We start from the raw sequence: 18919 nt of genomic DNA, 5'->3' as shown, positions 1-18919 counted from the left end.
GGGTCTCCATCCATGAGACCTTGGTCAGGAACAACTGGAACAACAGGAACAACTGGAACAACAATATCCACTAGAGGGGGAACTGGACCCGGAGCATCTTGAACCGGCTCTGCTGGAGGTGAAGCTACAGTAGGTGCCGGAGCAGGCACCAGCAAGTTCAACCAAGGTGTCAGAAGCCAATGCATGGGATCAGCGTCATACCTCAGATTACTAACAGCCTGCATAGGATCCTCGGGCTGTATGGCTGACTCTGACACCGGATATTCTGATCCAGAACTCTCGGCACTAGGTTCTGGCGTCAGGCAGAGTTTCAACCGGTTTCGGTGTACAATTTGGGATCCCTTGTCTTCCCGGGTGATCTCATAAGTGTGAGTTCCAACATTTGGGATTGCAGTGACAACATAAGGACTTCGCTCCCACTTACTGTCCAATTTGCTGGTACGACGGTTATTCTTTAACCATACCACGGCCCCTATGGTCAAGGGTTCTGCATGGGCTGCTTGATCATAGTCCCTCTGCTGTCGGTCTCTAGCAAGGTCCATACGTTCCTGAACAATGGCTTTGGCTGCATCCAATCGCCTTCGGTGCTCAGCAACCCAGCCGGTGTTAGGTAATGGGTTAATGCAATCAGGCACATGTATGTCCAATGAATGATCAGCAGGCAATGTCCCTTGGCGCCCAAACATCAAGTAAAAAGGAGTATACCCGGTGGAACAATGTATGGTATGATTGTATGTGAACATGAGCTGTGGCAACAGACTGGGCCAATTTCCTCTGTTTTCAGGAGGCACGGCCCTCAGCATCTCTATCAAGGTCTGATTCATTTTTTCACATAATCCGTTACCTTGAGGATGGTAGGCCGTCGTCCGGATCTTCTTACAGTTGTGTAAGCGGCACAGTTCATGGAACAGATGGGACTCAAAAGCAGGTCCTTGATCGGTGAGGATCTTTTCTGGACATCCATAGGGCAGGAGAAAGTGCTTCCAGAACATTTCGGCTGTAGTCTTGGCTGTCTGGTCTCTCACAGGCACTGCTACAACAAACTTAGTGAAATGGTCAATAATAGTCATGGCATAAGCATACCCTGAGCGACTAGGCTCCAGTTTCACATGGTCGATGGCGACAAGTTCAAGAGGACGGATACTTACAATGGGTCTCAGTGGTGCCCTCTGATCATGGTGCTCACTTCGTTTCAAGGCACAGGCTACACACTCTCGACACCACTTCTCCATGTCTTCTCTCATGCCTACCCAGTAAAACCGCTGGCGGATAGTAGCTTCAGTCTTTTGGACCCCAAAGTGACCGGATTGATTGTGGTACATCTCCAACACCATACCTGCATCTCGTCGGGGTATGAGAATCTGGTGCACTCTCTCGTTGGACACTGGGTCTAGGCTTCTCCGTAGCAATAGGCCCTTTTGTATGAAGAGTTGATGGCGCTGTCTCCACAATTTGATGAGCTCAGGATCTGCACTCTTACGCCGGATCCTCTCAGGGGCTCTGCCACTAGTAATGAAGTCCAACAACTCACCCAGCACTCTACTTTCAGACTGTAGTTTCACCCACCTTTCTTCTTTAGGTTCAGGCCTACTGGAGGGTGAAGGAACTGCAGCTCTGTTATTGGTAGCTCGAGCCTGATCCTGTTGAGCAAATTTGTTATAGAAAGCCGGCATCTCTACATCTTCCCAAGCATCTCGCACATCATCAGGAGCTGTCTCTGTGGGAAGCCTGGATAAAGCATCAGCGTTATCATTAGTACGTCCAGCACGATACTTTACAGAGAAATTATAGTTGGCAAGGCGAGAGGCCCATCTCTGCTCCAAGGCCCCCAATCTAGCTGTATTGAGATGTGCCAGAGGGTTATTGTCGGTGAATGCAATGAACGGGGTGGCGGCTAGATAATCCTTGAATTTTTCTGTCACCGCCCACACTAATGCCAGGAACTCTAGTTTGAAGGAACTATAATTCTGGTCATTTTTCTCAGCTCCTTTCAGGGAGCGGCTTGCATATGCTATCACTCTCTCTTTTCCCTCTTGGATCTGGGCTAACACAGCTCCCAGGCCTCGCTTGCTAGCATCAGTATAGAGATGGAAGGGCTTGCTATAATCTGGATAACCTAACACTGGAGGCTCGGTCAGTTTCTTTTTTAGCAATTGGAACGCTATCTCTCTTTTATCATTCCACTCAATGGGCACAGGAGTTCTAGGACTCTTTTTGGGTTGCCCCCTCAAGAGCTCCTGGATAGGATCAGCTATTTGAGCAAAATGGGGGATAAAACGTCTATAGTAGCCGGCAAAACCCAGGAAACTCCTCACCTCTTTGACAGTAGTAGGAACCGGCCAATTACAGACAGCTGCCAATTTATCAGGGTCAGGTTGCACTCCCTCTCCGCTTACTATATGCCCCAGGTATCTTACTGCAGGTTTGAGCAGGTGACACTTGGATGGCTTTACCTTCAAGCCATATTTGATAAGGATTTCAAATACTTCTGCCAAATGTTTCAGATGGTCCTCATATATTTTTGAGTACACAATGACGTCATCTAGATACAGCAGCACTGTTTCGAAGTTTTTGTGACCCAAACACCGCTCCATTAATCTCTGGAAAGTTCCTGGGGCATTACATAGCCCGAACGGCATACAATTGAATTCGAACAGGCCCATGGGAGTAGTGAAGGCAGTCTTTTCTCTATCTGCAGGGGCCATGGGTACTTGCCAGTAGCCACTGGTCAAGTCCAATGTGGAGAAATAGGCAGAGGAGCCCAGAGCAGTTAGTGACTCCTCAATGCGGGGCAGTGGGTATGCATCTTTGTGGGTTATTTGATTAATTTTCCTATAATCCACACAGAAACGGATACTACCGTCCTTCTTCTTTACAAGAACCAGGGGTGCAGCCCACGGACTACGGCTGTCCCGGATCACATTAGAGTCTTTCATCTCTTGGATCATTTCCTTTACAGTCTGATATGAAGTAGGTGGTAAGGGTCTGTATCTCTCCTTGATAGGAGGATGAGAGCCAGTAGGTATGGTGTGTTGTATGGCATTAACCTCTCCATAGTCAGTAGCATGCTTACTGAAGGCCTGGTGGTGCTCCTTGACAAGCTGTAGAATCCCTTCTTGTTTCCGTTGGGGGGTATTCTCGTCCCCGACATGGAGCTCTTCCCACCAGGGCACTTGTGGCTGGGTCACCGGCGAACATCCGCTGACTGCAGCTGGCGGCTTCTCTGTCGCTGGAAGACGAATGATGTCTTGGAAGGACACCTGGTACAGCTGGGCAACACGGCAATGCTTAGTAAGCGCAACAGGATGATCACTCAGGTTAATCAGACGGACAGGTACTTTACCTTGGGAGACGTTCACCAGGCACTTGGCAGCTCTCACATAAGGGTAATCCTCCATCTGGAGTGGTTCCACCAGGGCTGGATAATCTCGGCCTTGGACTCCCAGGACAGCACGACACCATAAAAGAGTTTGAGAATTAGGAGGCAAAGTCACAGGCTTAATATCACTAATCCTGGCAGTACAAATTTCTCCTTTCCCATTAGCAAACCTCTGCTGGGCACTTAACACAGTAATAGTCTTTTGAATCACCCTCCTGGATGCAGAGGAAGCAGTGGGCAAAGTCTGATGTAATACAGCAAGTATTTCTGAATAACAGTTTTTGAAGACATTGGTGCCTAGAATGACAGGATGTCCTCCTCTGTCACCGGCCTGTACTACGATCACTCCCTGTTGAGGCAGGGTTACTTCTCCCACCTGCAGGGTGGGTTCCCAGTATCCATGAACCTTTACTGGTTTGCCATTGCTGGCGATAATTTCCACCCAGGAGTCAGGCGGTTGGGTCAACTGGTTGGTGTCCCAGAACTTTTCAAATGCAGGCAGCTGAATAGTAGTGACCTGAGACCCAGTATCTAATAGGGCTTCAAAGGGGACCCCGTTGATCTCTATATTGATTTTAGGATGGGGTCCTACATAACGTGGCATCCAATTTGGATCCTCTGGACCTAGTGTTCTACCTCCCGAGGGGTGGTCCTCAGCCTCAGGGGTTGCCCGTTTAACTGCCAGCACGTGGATTCTGTGTGTCCCAGCTTTTTGCAGTATGTACACACGGGCTTCTTGCGACCTCTATTACGCCTCCCAGGATCCCCGGGGTGAGTCTCTTGGTATGGAGGTGAGAACGGCCTAGGAGATGACAGGAACTCTTCTTCTGTCTTTATGGGTTTTTCCCATTCCTCTATTTTTCTGCACACCTTCTCTAGACTTTTAGTGAGGTGATTTACTTGCTCTGTCAGCATGGCAATAGTATCAGTAGCTGACACTTGAACAGCTTGGCCGGCCTCAGCTCGGTTAGTGACAAGCGGTTTTGGCTTGCAGGCTGATGACTCAGATAGGGCGCTCAACTCAGCTGATACTGTGGACCCCAGAATTTTTATAGCCAGTTCTTTAAAGTCCAGAAAGGCACTGTTAGGGTGCTGGGCGGACAGCATCTTTAACTGGGTCCTTATTTGTTCACTAGACACCCCGTTGATAAATTGTTCCCTCAGGGTCTGGTCCCGGTTATCAGCCTCTTTGGGATCTATCTGGATTACAGCCCCTAAAGCCTCCTGAAGTGATAGGGCATAGTCACGGAGGGACTCACCGGACTTCTGTCTCTTGCCAAAGAAGTGCATCTTTATCTCTGAGGCAGTCCTAGTTTCAAAAGTGGCTCTGAGGCGGGTGAAGATCTGTTCTAGAGTACTCCGCTCAGTAGCAGGCCATGATAACACTTCCCTGCGGGCAGCCCCCTCCAGTTGCGCCAGCATGATTTCCATTTGCTGGTCGGCATTTATAGGGTATAATCGGAATAGTGCCAGCAACTTTTCTTCAAAGTCCCGTAGGGTATGGGTCTCTCACCTGTAGCGGGGGAACCATGGGGCCCCTAAATAGTAGGGCATGGTAAAGGGCATCATGCTAGGGGCTGTAGGGTGATCAGGAGCCGCAAGCTCTCCTGGGGCCGGCTGCTCAGGCACTCCTGGCTCTGACATGGTAGTCTATTGAGAGGTGGCCGCTGGCGACTAAAGAGGCCGGTACACTCCCCTTCCCTCCGGTTACAAGTGCTTACCGGTATCGCCGGGCTTGCGCAGGTCCAGTCTCGCGAGGTTCCGGACGTCCTGAGCACCCGATGACGCAGGAGAAGCAGGGCCGCGGCGGTGCGATGATCAAGAGGGGCGGGACTCTCTGTGTCTTTGCAGGGATCCGCCCACGAAAGTCCTCAGCGGCGCGGGAAACTTTACTCCAGGCAGCCGGTGGCCATCTTTAGCAAAACGCTGTCCATTCACTGACAGCAAGCAGGATTGTAAAAAGTCCACAAAACCACATTCCAATGTGGCGATTTTCTTCCTCTGGATAGCGCAATACTGCACAGCGCTTTTTAGAGGTTTTTGGTACACTTTGGGTATGATTTTCAGTCCACAAAGTCCACTTACAATAAACAGGCAAATTGTCACTTTGGTCACAGGGCAACTGTATAAGGCACAAAGTTCATGCTTCTTGCACTAGAAAGCGTGCGTATCCTGTTCGTGGAACGCCAAAAGAGAGGTGCAGCGTACTCAAGTTGTGTGCAGTAGGTGTTTCTGGGTGATGTAGTGCAATATACACTAACCTGGTACAGCTGACTCTCTGCAAGGGCAGGTATAGGTAGAAATAGTTTGTGACGCCAGTGCCAAGTAAACGGTGGCACGCCGTTTGCGGATGCAGGAATAAATTGAGGAAACGTAGTATTAAAACAGAACTCCAACTTTAGTAGTTTTCAAGCAGAGACAATATTGGAATCGCAGTTCCTTGGCATACAGTCGATTTTGCAATTCAGTCGATGCAGGCAATTCAGTTACAGCAAGGTGATTACAGAGTGTTGAACACAGGACTTGCAGCAAAGGAGCTTGCACTCTAATTCTGTCTGATCCTGGAATATAGCATATCTTCACCAAGGCCCATTAACCTAGTTCTGGCTTTATATCCTTGGCTATAGCTTTAATAAGTACCTCCTCTGTCTTTCTGAGTACCTCTTGCTTTTCTGATCTTTGCTTCTCTGTCTCTCTCAACTTCTGGACACTTCCTCAGGCTCTAGAAACTTCTGAGCTGTGGTCTAGACTGACTTTTGCTTCCCTGTCTGGGCCTTATATAAACTAGGGCTCTCTAGCTCCCTCTAGCGACTAGAAGCTGGAATGACACCCCTGCAGGCCTGTACATGCAAGTTTCACAGCAACAGGGAAATACATAACATTGCATTACATGACATTTTATAAAACTGACATGTACCAACTTCTCCATAACTAAGGAGGGACGACAGCACACCAAGTGACACTTTGGTAGTGACGGGTATTACAGTCCCCGTACACTACATGTGCTTTTACGGTCACTAAATATAACTTGACCAGCTAAAACTGTACTGATTTGGAGGAATATAAATGTCAGGCCTAATTTTTACGCGCTGTGTGACAGATATACCTTTAATCACAGAATTAGACTTGTATCTGCACTGTAGCGTGTGTGTTAAGTTTTTCAGAATGACACCATCAGCACCTTGAATCTAAGATATCCTTTTTGGGATAGATTTAAAGTAGGCCTGATATAGCAGAAACTACTAATTTTGAGAATGGCAAATTTGGGAATAGTTTTTCAACCCAGAACAAAAACTGTGCTTTTACGGTCACTACAAATAATTTGACCAGCTAAAACAGTACAGATTTGGTTGAATAGAAATGTCAGGCCTATTTTTTACGCGCTGTGTGACAGATATACCTTTAATCACAGAATTAGACTTGTATCTGCACTGTAGCGTGTGTGTTAAGTTTTTCAGAATGACACTATCAGCACCTTAAATCTAGGATATCCTTTTTGGGATAGATTTAAAGTAGGCCTGATATAGCAGAAACTATAATTTTGAGAATGGCAAATTTGGGAATAGTTTTTCGACCCAGAACAAAAACTGTGCTTTTACGGTCACTAAATATAACTTGACCAGCTAAAACTGTACTGATTTGGAGGAATAGAAATGTCAGGCCTTGCTCTCACGAGCAATCGGGATTTGTGGGGGGCAGGGAGTGCAGAGACAGCACCTTTAGAGTCCTACAGGCCCAACAACTCGCTTTGAAACAGGGGGAAAAACTCATATTTCTCAGTACCGATGCCGAAAAGGCGTTCGATAGAGTAGATTGGGACTTCATGAAAGCCTCATTGCTAAAATTTGGTCTACCCCCGCAATTTGTGGGGGCGGTGCTGTCTCTGTACTCTAACCCCTCCGCAAAAGTACAGGTGAATGGTATTCTGTCACCTCCCTTTAGGATAACAAACGGGACGCGTCAGGGATGCCCGCTTTCACCCACACTTTTTATAATGTGCTTGGAGACATTCATACAGTCTTTGAGACAGGACCCCACAATTAAAGGCCTTAGAATAGGTAGTGACGAGCACACTGTTGCTGCGTTTGCAGATGATATGCTCATTTTCCTAACTAAACCTGAAGAAGCATTTCCGGCTCTTCTAAGGCAATTAGATACCTATGGCTCTTTGTCCAATTTTAAAATTAATTTTTCCAAATGCATGGCATTGGGTATAAACATCTCCCAATCATCCGTAGAAAAGTTCGAGAAGGAATTCCCGTTTAAATGGAGCCAGTCACATATTAAATATTTGGGCATTAATGTAACAAAAGATCCTAGCCAATTGTTTCACCAAAATTACTCCCTACTTCTTGCCAGCATTAAACTGCAATTGGCTGATATTAAGATACCTTTCCTGTCATGGCTGGGTAGAAAAACCTTATTAAAAACATACATTCTGCCTAGGTTATTGTATACTTTGCAGACCCTGCCTATACCCCTTCCCCAAGCATTTTTGGCAAAGGTGCGTAGCTTATTTTCTTCTTTTGTGTGGGGAGGATGCAGACCCAGGTTGGCGTATAAAATTCTCACTAAACCTATGTCTAAAGGAGGTTTCGGACTTCCGGATGTGGCTACATATTACAAAGCTGTTCAACTTAGATTACACTCAGAAATAAGCAATCCTAAAAACACTAAATTGGGTTGTAGGTTAGCCAGGAGTTTATTAGGCCATAGGGGAGTGGCAGCCTTATGGGACCCTAAATTAGCAGTAAACAACATCAGGGGTAAAAAAGGTTTAGATCTTATGAGAGGAGTCATGAACACATGGTCCAAAGTATCACCACTTCTGCGCTCTTCCCCCTGCCTTTCTCCGTTCACCCCCACTGGCTATGTCCCATATCTAGTAGTTCAGGGCTTCCAAGATGATTTGGGTCTATGGAGGGCGTTAGGTTCAGTGGCAATAGGAGATATTTTAAAAAACAGGACAGTCCCTTCTATTCAAAGCATGAAGTCTGATTTCCCTCACATTCCATGGTCAACTATACAATACTCACAGTTTTTAAGAATATGCACCCAATATTTAACTTGTACTCCTGACAAGCTTGATCCCAATTGGTACGAATCAATGTTACTACACCAAACGGACAAAAAAGGATGTGTCTCCATGATATATAACAAATTAATAGATGATGCAGACTCTAATAGACCCTGGTTTATATCTCACTGGGAAAAAGACTTGAGTGTCACCTTCGATGTTAACACAGTGAATAAGATCTTATGTCACTCTCATGGTCACTCTAGATGCATTAGGGTTCAGGAGAACGCTTATAAATTGGTGACCAGGTGGTACAACACACCTGCAAAACTCCATGCCATGGACCCCTCACGTTCAGATCGGTGCTGGAGATGTGGGGGAGATACTGGCACTCTGGTCCATATTTGGTGGTCTTGTCCCTCGATAACCCCATACTGGGATATGATTTCTAAGTGTGTCATGGAAATGATGCCCTCTTTGCCAACATTGACCCCATCAGTGGTGTTACTAAACTTGTCCAGTAAAAAATGTATACTCACCAAACATTCCCTATTGTCCTCCCTAGTAGCTGCAGCAAAACTACTGATTCCAATGTTTTGGCTTAATAACAAATCACCAGGGGTAACGGATTGGATTAATAAAGTCCAAGAGATCCGCTTGCTGGAAGAGATGTCCAGTTGGGAATCTTTGTCACATGATAGGCATATACGGGTATGGGATCCATGGCTGAAGTGGCTTGCTAATTATTCAAATACTCCATTATCTCAACTAGTACCTAACTCTGCCAGTGTGAGTTAAATTTATATGCCATTGATACTATTATGTGTTGACAAGAGCCAATTCTTTTGATGCCACTGTGGATTTTGCAAATTCTGTATCAGATCAAGGATGTACCATTGTGTTTACGTTCTCAGTTATGTTTATCTGAAATGCACTTTTTTATTGTCTTTCATTTGATGAAAATAATAAATAAAGATTGGTTAAAAAAAAAAGAAATGTCAGGCCTAATTTTTACGCGCTGTGTGACAGATATACCTTTAATCACAGAATTAGACTTGTATCTGCACGGTAGCGTGTGTGTTAAATTTTTCAGAATGACACTATCAGCACCTTCAATCTAAGATATCCTTTTTGGGATAGATTTAAAGTAGGCCTGATATAGCAGAAACTACTAATTTTGAGAATGGCAAATTTGGGAATAGTTTTTCAACCCAGAACAAAAACTGTGCTTTTACGGTCACTACAAATAATTTGACCAGCTAAAACAGTACAGATTTGGTTGAATAGAAATGTGAGGCCTATTTTTTACGCGCTGTGTGACAGATATACCTTTAATCACAGAATTAGACTTGTATCTGCACTGTAGCGTGTGTGTTAAGTTTTTCAGAATGACACTATCAGCACCTTCAATCTAAGATATCCTTTTTGGGATAGATTTAAAGTAGGCCTGATATAGCAGAAACTACTAATTTTGAGAATGGCAAATCTGGGAATAGTTTTTCAACCCAGAACAAAAACTGTGCTTTTACGGTCACTAAATATAACTTGACCAGCTAAAACTGTACTGATTTGGAGGAATAGAAATGTCAGGCCTATTTTTTAGGCACTGGGTGACAGGCTCAACTTGCCCCTGATGTAGTATATGGCCAAAAAATAACCACACTATTGATGGTTAAATGCACTTGGGTGACACAGGCTCAGCCTGCACCTAATGTAGTATATGGCCAAAAAATAACCACACTATTGATGGTTAAATGCACTTGATGAAAGCTTGACCCTGATGTAGGATATAGCAAAAAATAACCACACTATTGATGGTTAAATGCACTTGGGTGACACAGGCTCAGCCTGCACCTGATGTAGTATATGGCCAAAAAATAACCACACTGTTGATGGTTAAATGCACTTGGGTGACACAGGCTCAGCCTGCACCTGATGTAGTATATGGCCAAAAAATAACCACACTGTTGATGGTTAAATGCACTTGGGTGACACAGGCTCAGCCTGCAGCTGATGTAGGATATAGCAAAAAATAACCACAATATTGATGGTTAAATGCACTTGGTGGTAGCTTGTGCTGGCGCACCACAAGCCACAAAATGGCCGCCGATCACCCCAGAAAAAAGTGATATAAAAACGCTCTGGGCAGCCTAAAAAAAGTGAGCAATTCAATATCAGCACTTCAATGATCCACAGCTGGAGATCGATCACTGAATTAAGTCTTTTGGAGCAGTTAATCTGCCTAATCTCGCCCTAACGTCGCAGCAGCAACCTCTCCCTATGCTTGAATCAGCAGAGTGACGTGCAGCGCTACGTGACCCAAGCTTATATAGAGGCTGGGTCACATGCTGCACTGGCCAATCACAGCCATGCCAACAGTAGGCAAGGCTGTGATGGCCTCTTGGGGCAAGTAGTATGATGCTTGTTGATTGGCTGCTTTGCAGCCTTTCAAAAAGCGCCAAGAAAGCGCCGAACACCGAACCCGAACCCGGACTTTTACGAAAATGTTCGGGTTCGGGTCCGTGTCACGGAACCCGAACTATACAGTTCGGGTTCGCTCATCCCTACTGACGGGTTAACAAATGAATATTTTAAAACCTTCATAAATACTTTAGCCCCGCACCTTTCATCCACATGTTGCCACATAATGACCACAGGTAATATACCACCGGAAATGCTTCAAGCCACAATAGTGGCTCTTCCCAAACCAGGCAAATCCCCTGAATACCCAGAAAATTTTCGTCCGTTCTCCCTATTGAACTCTGACCTGAAAATCTACTTAAAATTATTGGCCAATAGACTGTCATCTTTAGTCCCGCAGCTCATCCACCATGACCAGGTGGGATTTGTTAAATCAAGACAAACATTAGATGGTACTAGACGTGTGATTGACATCATACACTGGACGGAGGTGAATCGGACGCCTTCTCTGCTTCTATCCTTGGACGCGGAGAAGGCGTTTGACAGAGTTCATTGGGGATATTTAGAGGCGGTATTGGAGAAATTTGGCATACAAGGATACATAGCCAAAGCCATAGGGGCACTCTACTCTAAGCCATCAGCCAGAGTCTTAATAAATGGAAGTTTAAAGTTCCTTATAGAGACTTTTTTAAATGCCTGCAAATAAGAAATTTCTTATCTAAGGTGCAACTTCCGGTGGCCATTAATACCTCTCAACTGATGAAGACATTGAGGAACCCTCTGTCCAGTCTTAAGGCCCTTTCTCTCAGTTACCACCATATGACTGACGATTTGGACTCTCCACTGATCTCGCTACTACGTAAATGGGAATCTGCATTAAATATAGAAATTCCACCAGAACAACGGGATTCTGCATTCTCCATCATAAGCGCATCCTCCAAATGTGTCAATCATCTAGAAAACTCCAAAAAAATTCTGTATAGGTGGTATTATACCCCCTATAGATTATCTAAAATGTACCCTTTAGCTTCTAATATGTGTTGGAGATGTTCGGCGGCGGAAGCCAACATGGAGCATATATGGTGGGATGCAGAGAAATCCAACCTGTATGGAATTCAATTAATATAATCTTATCACAAATATGTAGCACCACAATTTCATTAACAATGGCCCAAAGCCTACTCTCTATTAACTTAGATTCTTTCCCCGAATTATATCGAACAGTGATCATTCACGCAATTTTAGCAACCAGAACAAAAATTGCTCAGTACTGGTAAAAATGATATTTTACCATGGTGATGGATCATGTGATGACAGCAGTCACGTCACCACAGGTCCTTTACCTGTAATTAATGCTCACCACAGGTCCTGTTCAGCAAAGGAGACAGAAGGAGATGCCGGGCTACGCGATCAAGTGGACTAAGGTGAGTTAAATTATTTATTTATTTATTTTAACCCCTCCAGCTCTAGTTTACAATGCATTCTGTATTCAGAAAGCTATTATTTTCCCTTATAACTATGTTATAAGGGGAAATAATACAATCTACAGAACACCGATCCCAAGCCCGAACTTCTGTGAAGAAGTTCAGGTTTGGGTACCAAACATGCGCGATTTTTCTCACGCGAGTGCAAAACGCATTACAATGTTTTGCACTCGCGTGGAAAATTCGTGGGTGTTCCCGCAACGCACCCGCAAATTTTCCCGCAACGCCCGTGTGAACCCAGCCTTACAGCTAGAATTTGGTCTCCCTCATGCTGTATTCTACCAATTCCTGCAGATGAGACATCCATATCAGGCGCAGTTTAACTCCTTAAGGACACAGCCTTATTTCACCTTAAGGACCAGGCCATTTTTTGCAAATCTGACCAGTATCACTTTAAGTGCTGATAACTTTAAAACGCTTTGACTTATCCAGGCCATTCTGAGACTGTTTTTTCGTCACATATTGTACTTCATGACACTGGTAAAATGAAGAAAAAAATAATAATTTTTATTTATAAATTAAATACCAAATTTAGCAAAAATTTGTAAAAAATTGCAAATTTCCAAGTTTCAATTTCTCTACTTCTATAATACATAGTAATACCTCCAAAAATTATTACTTTACATTCCCCATATGTCTACTTCATGTTTGGATCATTTTGGGAATGATATTTTATTTTTTGGGGATGTTACAAGGCTTAGAAGTTTAGAGGCAAATCTTGAAATTTTTCAGAAATTTTCAAAAACCCAATTTTTAGGGACCAGTTCAGGTCTGAAGTCACTTTGCGAGGCTTACATAATAGAAACCACCCAAAAATGACCCCATTCTAGAAACTACACCCCTCAAGGTATTCAAAACTGATTTTACAAACTTTGTTAACCCTTTAGGTGTTCCACAAGAATTAATGGAAAATAGAGATACAATTTCAAAATTTCACTTTTTTGGCAGATTTTGCATTTTAATAATTTTTTTTCAGTTACAAAGCAAGGGCTAACAGCCAAACCAAACTCAATATTTATAGCTCTGATTCTGTAGTTTACAGAAACCCCCCATATATGGTCCTAAACCGCTGTACGGGCACACGGCAGGGCGCAGAAGGAACGGAATGACATACGGTTTTTGGAAGGCAGGTTTTGCTGGACTGTTTTTTTTTACTCCATGTCCCATTTGAAGCCCCCCTGATGCACCCCTAGAGTAGAAACTCCATAAAAGTGACCCCATCTAAGAAACTACACCCCTCAAGGTATTCAAAACTGGTTTTACAAACTTTGTTAACCCTTTAGGTGTTCCACAAGAATTAATGGAAAATAGAGATACAATTTCAAAATTTCACTTTTTTGGCAGATTTTCCATTTCAATCATTTTTTTTCAGTTACAAAGCAAGGGTTAACAGCCAAACCAAACTCAATATTTATAGCTCTGATTCTGTAGTTTACAGAAACAACCCATATATGGTCCTAAACCGCTGTACGGGCACACGGCAGGGCGCAGAAGGAAAGGAATGCCATATGGTTTTTGGAAGGCAGATTTTGCTGGACTGGTATTTTTTACACCATGTCCCATTTGAAGCCCCCCTGATGCAACACTAGAGTAGAAACTCCATAAAAGTGACCCCATCTAAGAAACTACACCCCTCAAGGTATTCAAAACAGATTTTACAAACGTCATTAACCCTTTAGGTGTTCCACAAGAATTAATGGAAAATAGAGATACAATTTAAAAATGTCTTTTTTTTGGCAGATTTTCCATTTTAATATTTTTTTTTAGTTTTACAAAGCAAGGGTTAACAGGCAAACAAAACTCAATATTTATGGCCCTGATTCTGTAGTTTACAGAAACACCCCATATGTGGTCGTAAACTACTGTACGGGCACACGGCAGGGCGCAGAAGGAAAGGAATGCCATACGGTTTTTGGAAGGCAGATTTTGCAGGACTGTTTTTTTTTACACCATGTCCCATTTGAAGCCCCCCTGATGCACCCCTAGAGTAGAAACTCCATAAAAGTGACCCCATCTAAAAAACTACACCCCTCAAGGTATTCAAAACTGATTCTACAAACGTTGTTAACCCTTTAGGTGTTCCACAAGAGTTATTGGCAAATGGAGATGAAATTTCAGAATTTCAATTTTTTGCCAAATTTTCCATTTTAATCCATTTTTTCCAGTAACAGAGCAAGGATTAACAGCCAAAGAAAACTCAATATTTATGGCCCTGATTCTGTAGTTTACAGAACCTCCCATATGTGGTCGTAAACTGCTGTACGGGCACACGGCAGGGCGCTGAAGGAAAGGAATGCCATACGGTTTTTGGAAGGCAGATTTTGATGGACAGTTTTTTTTTTTACACCATGTCCCATTTGAAGCCCCCCTGATGCACCCCTAGAGTAGAAACTCCAAAAAAGTGTCCCCATTTTAGAAACTACGGGATAGGGTGGAAGTTTTGTTGGTACTAGTTTAGGGTACATATGATTTTTGGTTGCTCCATATTACACTTTTTGTGAGGCAAGATAACAAGAAATAGCACCATTTTTATTTTTTGTTATTTACAACATTCATCTGACAGGTTAGATCATGTGATATTTTTATAGAGCCGGTCGATACGGACGCGGCGATACCTAATATGTATACTTTTTTTTATTTATGTAAGTTTTTCACAATGATTTCATTTTTTAGTGTTTCCATAGTCTTAGAGCCATAATTTTTTCAGTTTTTGGGCGATTACCTTGAGTAGGGTACGATTTTTGCGGGATGAGAGCCGGTCGATACGAACGCGGCGAAAATAAATATGTATACTTTTTTATTTATGTAAGTTTTACACAATAACAGCTTTTTTTTTCTCAGGTAGGGGCTCATTTTTTGCGGGATGAGGTGACGGTTAGATTGGTACTATTTTGGTGGGCAAACGCCTTTTTGATCGCTTGCTGTTGTACTTTTTGTGATGTAAGGTGACAAAAAAATTGTTTATTTAGCACAGTTTTTATTTTTTATGGTGTTCATCTGAGGGGTTAGGTCATGTGATATGTTTATAGAGCCGGTCGATACGGACGCGGCGATACCTAATATGTATACTTTCCCCCCCCCCCCCTATTTTTTACCAATTTGGGTTGGGGTGGGTTGGGGGGAGAATTTCTAAAGTATGTACTATGTGTTTTGGTACTTTATAAAAATCAATATAGCAATAATGACAAAATATGCAATATTTGTTTTGTAATATTTTATTATGCTTTGACTCAGATATATGGATCAATGTACAAGAAATACTTTTTCTTTTTTTTCAATAAAAAATATACTTGATAAAAAAAGAAAATCCTAGCCATAGAGGGGATTTGGGCCGCACAGTTCTGTCTCTGAATATAAACTATTTGTTTCAGCTTTGCCAGATCCATCAGGTACGGATGTCTGTCCTCCAACAGAGGACGGAGTGCTGGGAAGCTGCGGCATCACCTGTGAGCAAGATGAAGAGTGCACAAATAATATGACCTGCTGCCCTAACACTTGTGGGACGAAATCCTGCACAAAGATAGGTAATACATAGATAAGTATACACAGGTAATACCCACTGCAAAGCGGGGCTGCCAGCTATCTGTAAATTCAGTCCATAGTGTCCAGCAGAATAAAAAAGTTCACAGTCCGTGATTTTTTTTTGTTGTTCTTTGCATGGCGCAGTCACCAAAACTGGCATGTGCAGCACAAAGGAGGCCAGGAGGCAGCATGCAGGTCCTGGGAGGAGGTTTGAGGAAGAGAGGAGCCCTACAGAGGGTGGGGATTTAACTCATCCAATGATTGAGCTTCCCTCCCTTTGCATGCCTGTGTGTCCTGTGGAGTGTTTTAGATTGGGTTGTTGTGGGGGTGTGGCCTATATGAAGAGTAGGGGGAATATGTAAAAATATTGGGCCATCCCTGATTTTTGGCTCAGTTGGCCACAATTAATTTAACAGCAGGCTGGCAACCCAGCTGTATATTGGGGTATAAAGAACTTCTAGTTATTGTCTCTTTTTTTTCTGCCCACAGATTATCCTATTACAGAACTACCTCTAGTATCTGGAAATAAGACTACAGTAAGAGCTTCCTCTGCAAGCAATTACACCTTTAATTAAAAAAATATATAACGCCACCTAATACTGGACTCAGTCGTAGAATCTAAATGAAGGCAAAGAGGAGAATAAACCTGTTGCAAATCATGATTAAAGGGAGTCTGTCAGCAGTTTTAAAGATGCTAAACTGATGACAGCACTAGATTGCAGCTGGGCAGAGCAGGACAAACATACTGTACCTTTTATTATCAGGAGTAGTTTGAATATTAAGTTTTATTCTGCCAGGTTCTGCTCCCATGAGGTTGGCTTGAATGTAAAGTGCTCTCACCGTTAATAAAAAAAAAATATATATATATTATATAATGCCACCTAATACTGGACTAAGTCGTGGAATCTAAATGAAGGCAAAGAGGGGAATGTCATGAGTGAGAATAAACCTGTGGCAAATCATGATTGAAGGGAGTCTGTCAGCAGTTCTAACCATTCTAAACTGCTGACAGCACTAGATACCATCTGGCAAGAGCAGATAAACATACTGTACCTTTTGTGGAACTTTTATCAGGAGTAGCTTGAATATTAAGTTTTATTCTGCCAGGTTCTGCTCCTTCAGCGCCCATGAGGTGGGGCTTCACTATGAAGTGCTCTCCGCATTGAGCCGTTTCACAGTCTCACCCCTCCGCTCTGAGTGACAGCTGTAAATTTCTCCTGGTTGGATGATACAGTTGCCACTCAATGCAGAGGGGTGGGGCTGTGAAGTAGCTCAATGCATAGAGCACTGAAGCTCCACCTCCTGGACACTTGCAAAAGCAGAATCTAGATAATCAGAAGAGTTCCACAACAGGTATGCTTGTCCTGCTTTCCCCAGCCCCTACCTAGTGCTGTCTGCAGATAAGCGTTGCCAAACTGCCGATAGATTCCCTTTACAAGGTTTTTCCAGCCTACAGATATTGATTATCTATATCAGATTATGGGGGTTCAACACACCAACAGAGCTGTTTGCAGCAGCTGCTGGCACCAGAACTAACACAAAAGATGTAGGCAGAAGGACATATCATGCTGGGTTACTGCAGCTCAGCTCCCATTGACAGCTGTTTTGGCAGGATACCTGGATAACCACAACTCATGTCTGGAATGAACAGGTCCTAATAAGAAATGACTCACTGTGTAACTCATTATCATAACTATCCATTGATTGGGACCAGCTCATTCCCACAGCTGTGGACCCCTACGAATGAGATCCTTATGACCTCTAATGGTTCTGCTGCAGACTTTTATAGAAAAAAAAAAACAGAACTGTCCGAAATCCTCAGCGGAAAAAAATAAATAAAAAAATCGCTGTAGATTTCGAGGCAGAAGAGCTGTGATGTGATGTGCTCTATATATTGAGCTGCTTCATGGTGCCTCTGCTCTGAGCGACAGCTGTAGTGGTCTTCTTGTTGGATGCTGCATTGAAGAGGCTGCAATCTGCAGCTGATATCCCCAACTAAAAGTGACATGTCACGTTATAAGCGGACTTCACTCGGATACCCTACTCAGCGCATGGATTAGGTTTCCTGAAATGTCATCCTCTTTGCCGTTACTGTAAATGTTGTAAATTTTTTCACTTTATTACACTGACTTATACAAAACCGCCAAGAACAGCAAAGTAGCACTGTGAGGAAGTATAAAAACTAGATCCACATTTTGACATTATGTAGTGTGACAGTTGTACAAAGATAATTAACCGTGTTGTAAGAGAAAAAACACGTCCCAACACGGTGTTTCCCTAGCAAATACTGGTTCGTCAGGGGACAAAAAGATATTAAACTAAAACGGGACCTTCTGATGTACATCCTTATCCGGATGGATAGACCTCCAAAAATCAGGACATCTGTAGTCCCTGAGATAAGGACCCTCAAGGAGACCTGGACTTTGATGTAGGCTCTAGGATGAAAGGCGTGTTTTTTCTCTTACAACACGTTTAATTATCTTTGTACAACTGTCACACTTATCTAGCACAATATGCTTGTTTTTGTATGATCCTGCATTTATTTATTTTGCCTCAGTGTAGGGTTTGCATAGGTGATTACTAGAATAGGTACGAGGACAGGGAACCTCCACCATTAGGGGGTGTCCCTGGGCTGAGGGTTAGTCAGGGTGGAATAGGGATAGAGTAGTAAAACCTAAACCAATCGTCAAAGATCTATAGACTACCCTCGGTGATCAACATTATCGTAGATTCATCAATGGTTCTACAAACCATGAGTAACACAGAGAAATTATGAGCTTTTGAGAATATGTGCTTGTTTATATCTAATACAGGTTCTTCAAAAAAAATTAGCATATTGTGATAAAGTTCATTATTTTCTGTAATGTACTGATAAACATTAGACTTTCATATATTTTAGATTCATTACACACAACTGAAGTAGTTCAAGCCTTTTCTTGTTTTAATATTGATGATTTTGGCATACAGCTCATGAAAACCCAAAATTCCTATCTCAAAAAATTTGCATATTTCATCCGACCAATAAAAGAAAAGTGTTTTTAATACAAAAAAAGTCAACCTTCAAATAATTAAGTTCAGTTATGCACTCAATACTTG

General features: G+C 43.1%; 1 protein-coding gene across 1 annotated transcript in view; it reads left to right on the top strand.

The window, feature by feature from the left end:
* Positions 1-16584, top strand: part of LOC121005056 (waprin-Thr1-like) — a 47473-nt gene extending 30889 nt beyond the window's left edge. The window contains exons 2-3 of the mRNA XM_040437574.1: positions 15673-15825; positions 16313-16584. Coding sequence (XP_040293508.1) covers positions 15673-15825; positions 16313-16398 — 239 coding nt within the window. The 3' untranslated portion in view covers positions 16399-16584. The remainder of the gene's footprint in view (positions 1-15672; positions 15826-16312) is intronic.
* Positions 16585-18919: the final 2335 nt, after the last annotated feature.

Source organism: Bufo bufo, chromosome 6, assembly GCF_905171765.1.
Source record: "Bufo bufo chromosome 6, aBufBuf1.1, whole genome shotgun sequence".
NCBI lineage: Eukaryota > Metazoa > Chordata > Amphibia > Anura > Bufonidae > Bufo > Bufo bufo.
Note: the sequence above shows the minus strand (reverse complement) of the source record. Positions and strands in the feature narration are given on the sequence as shown.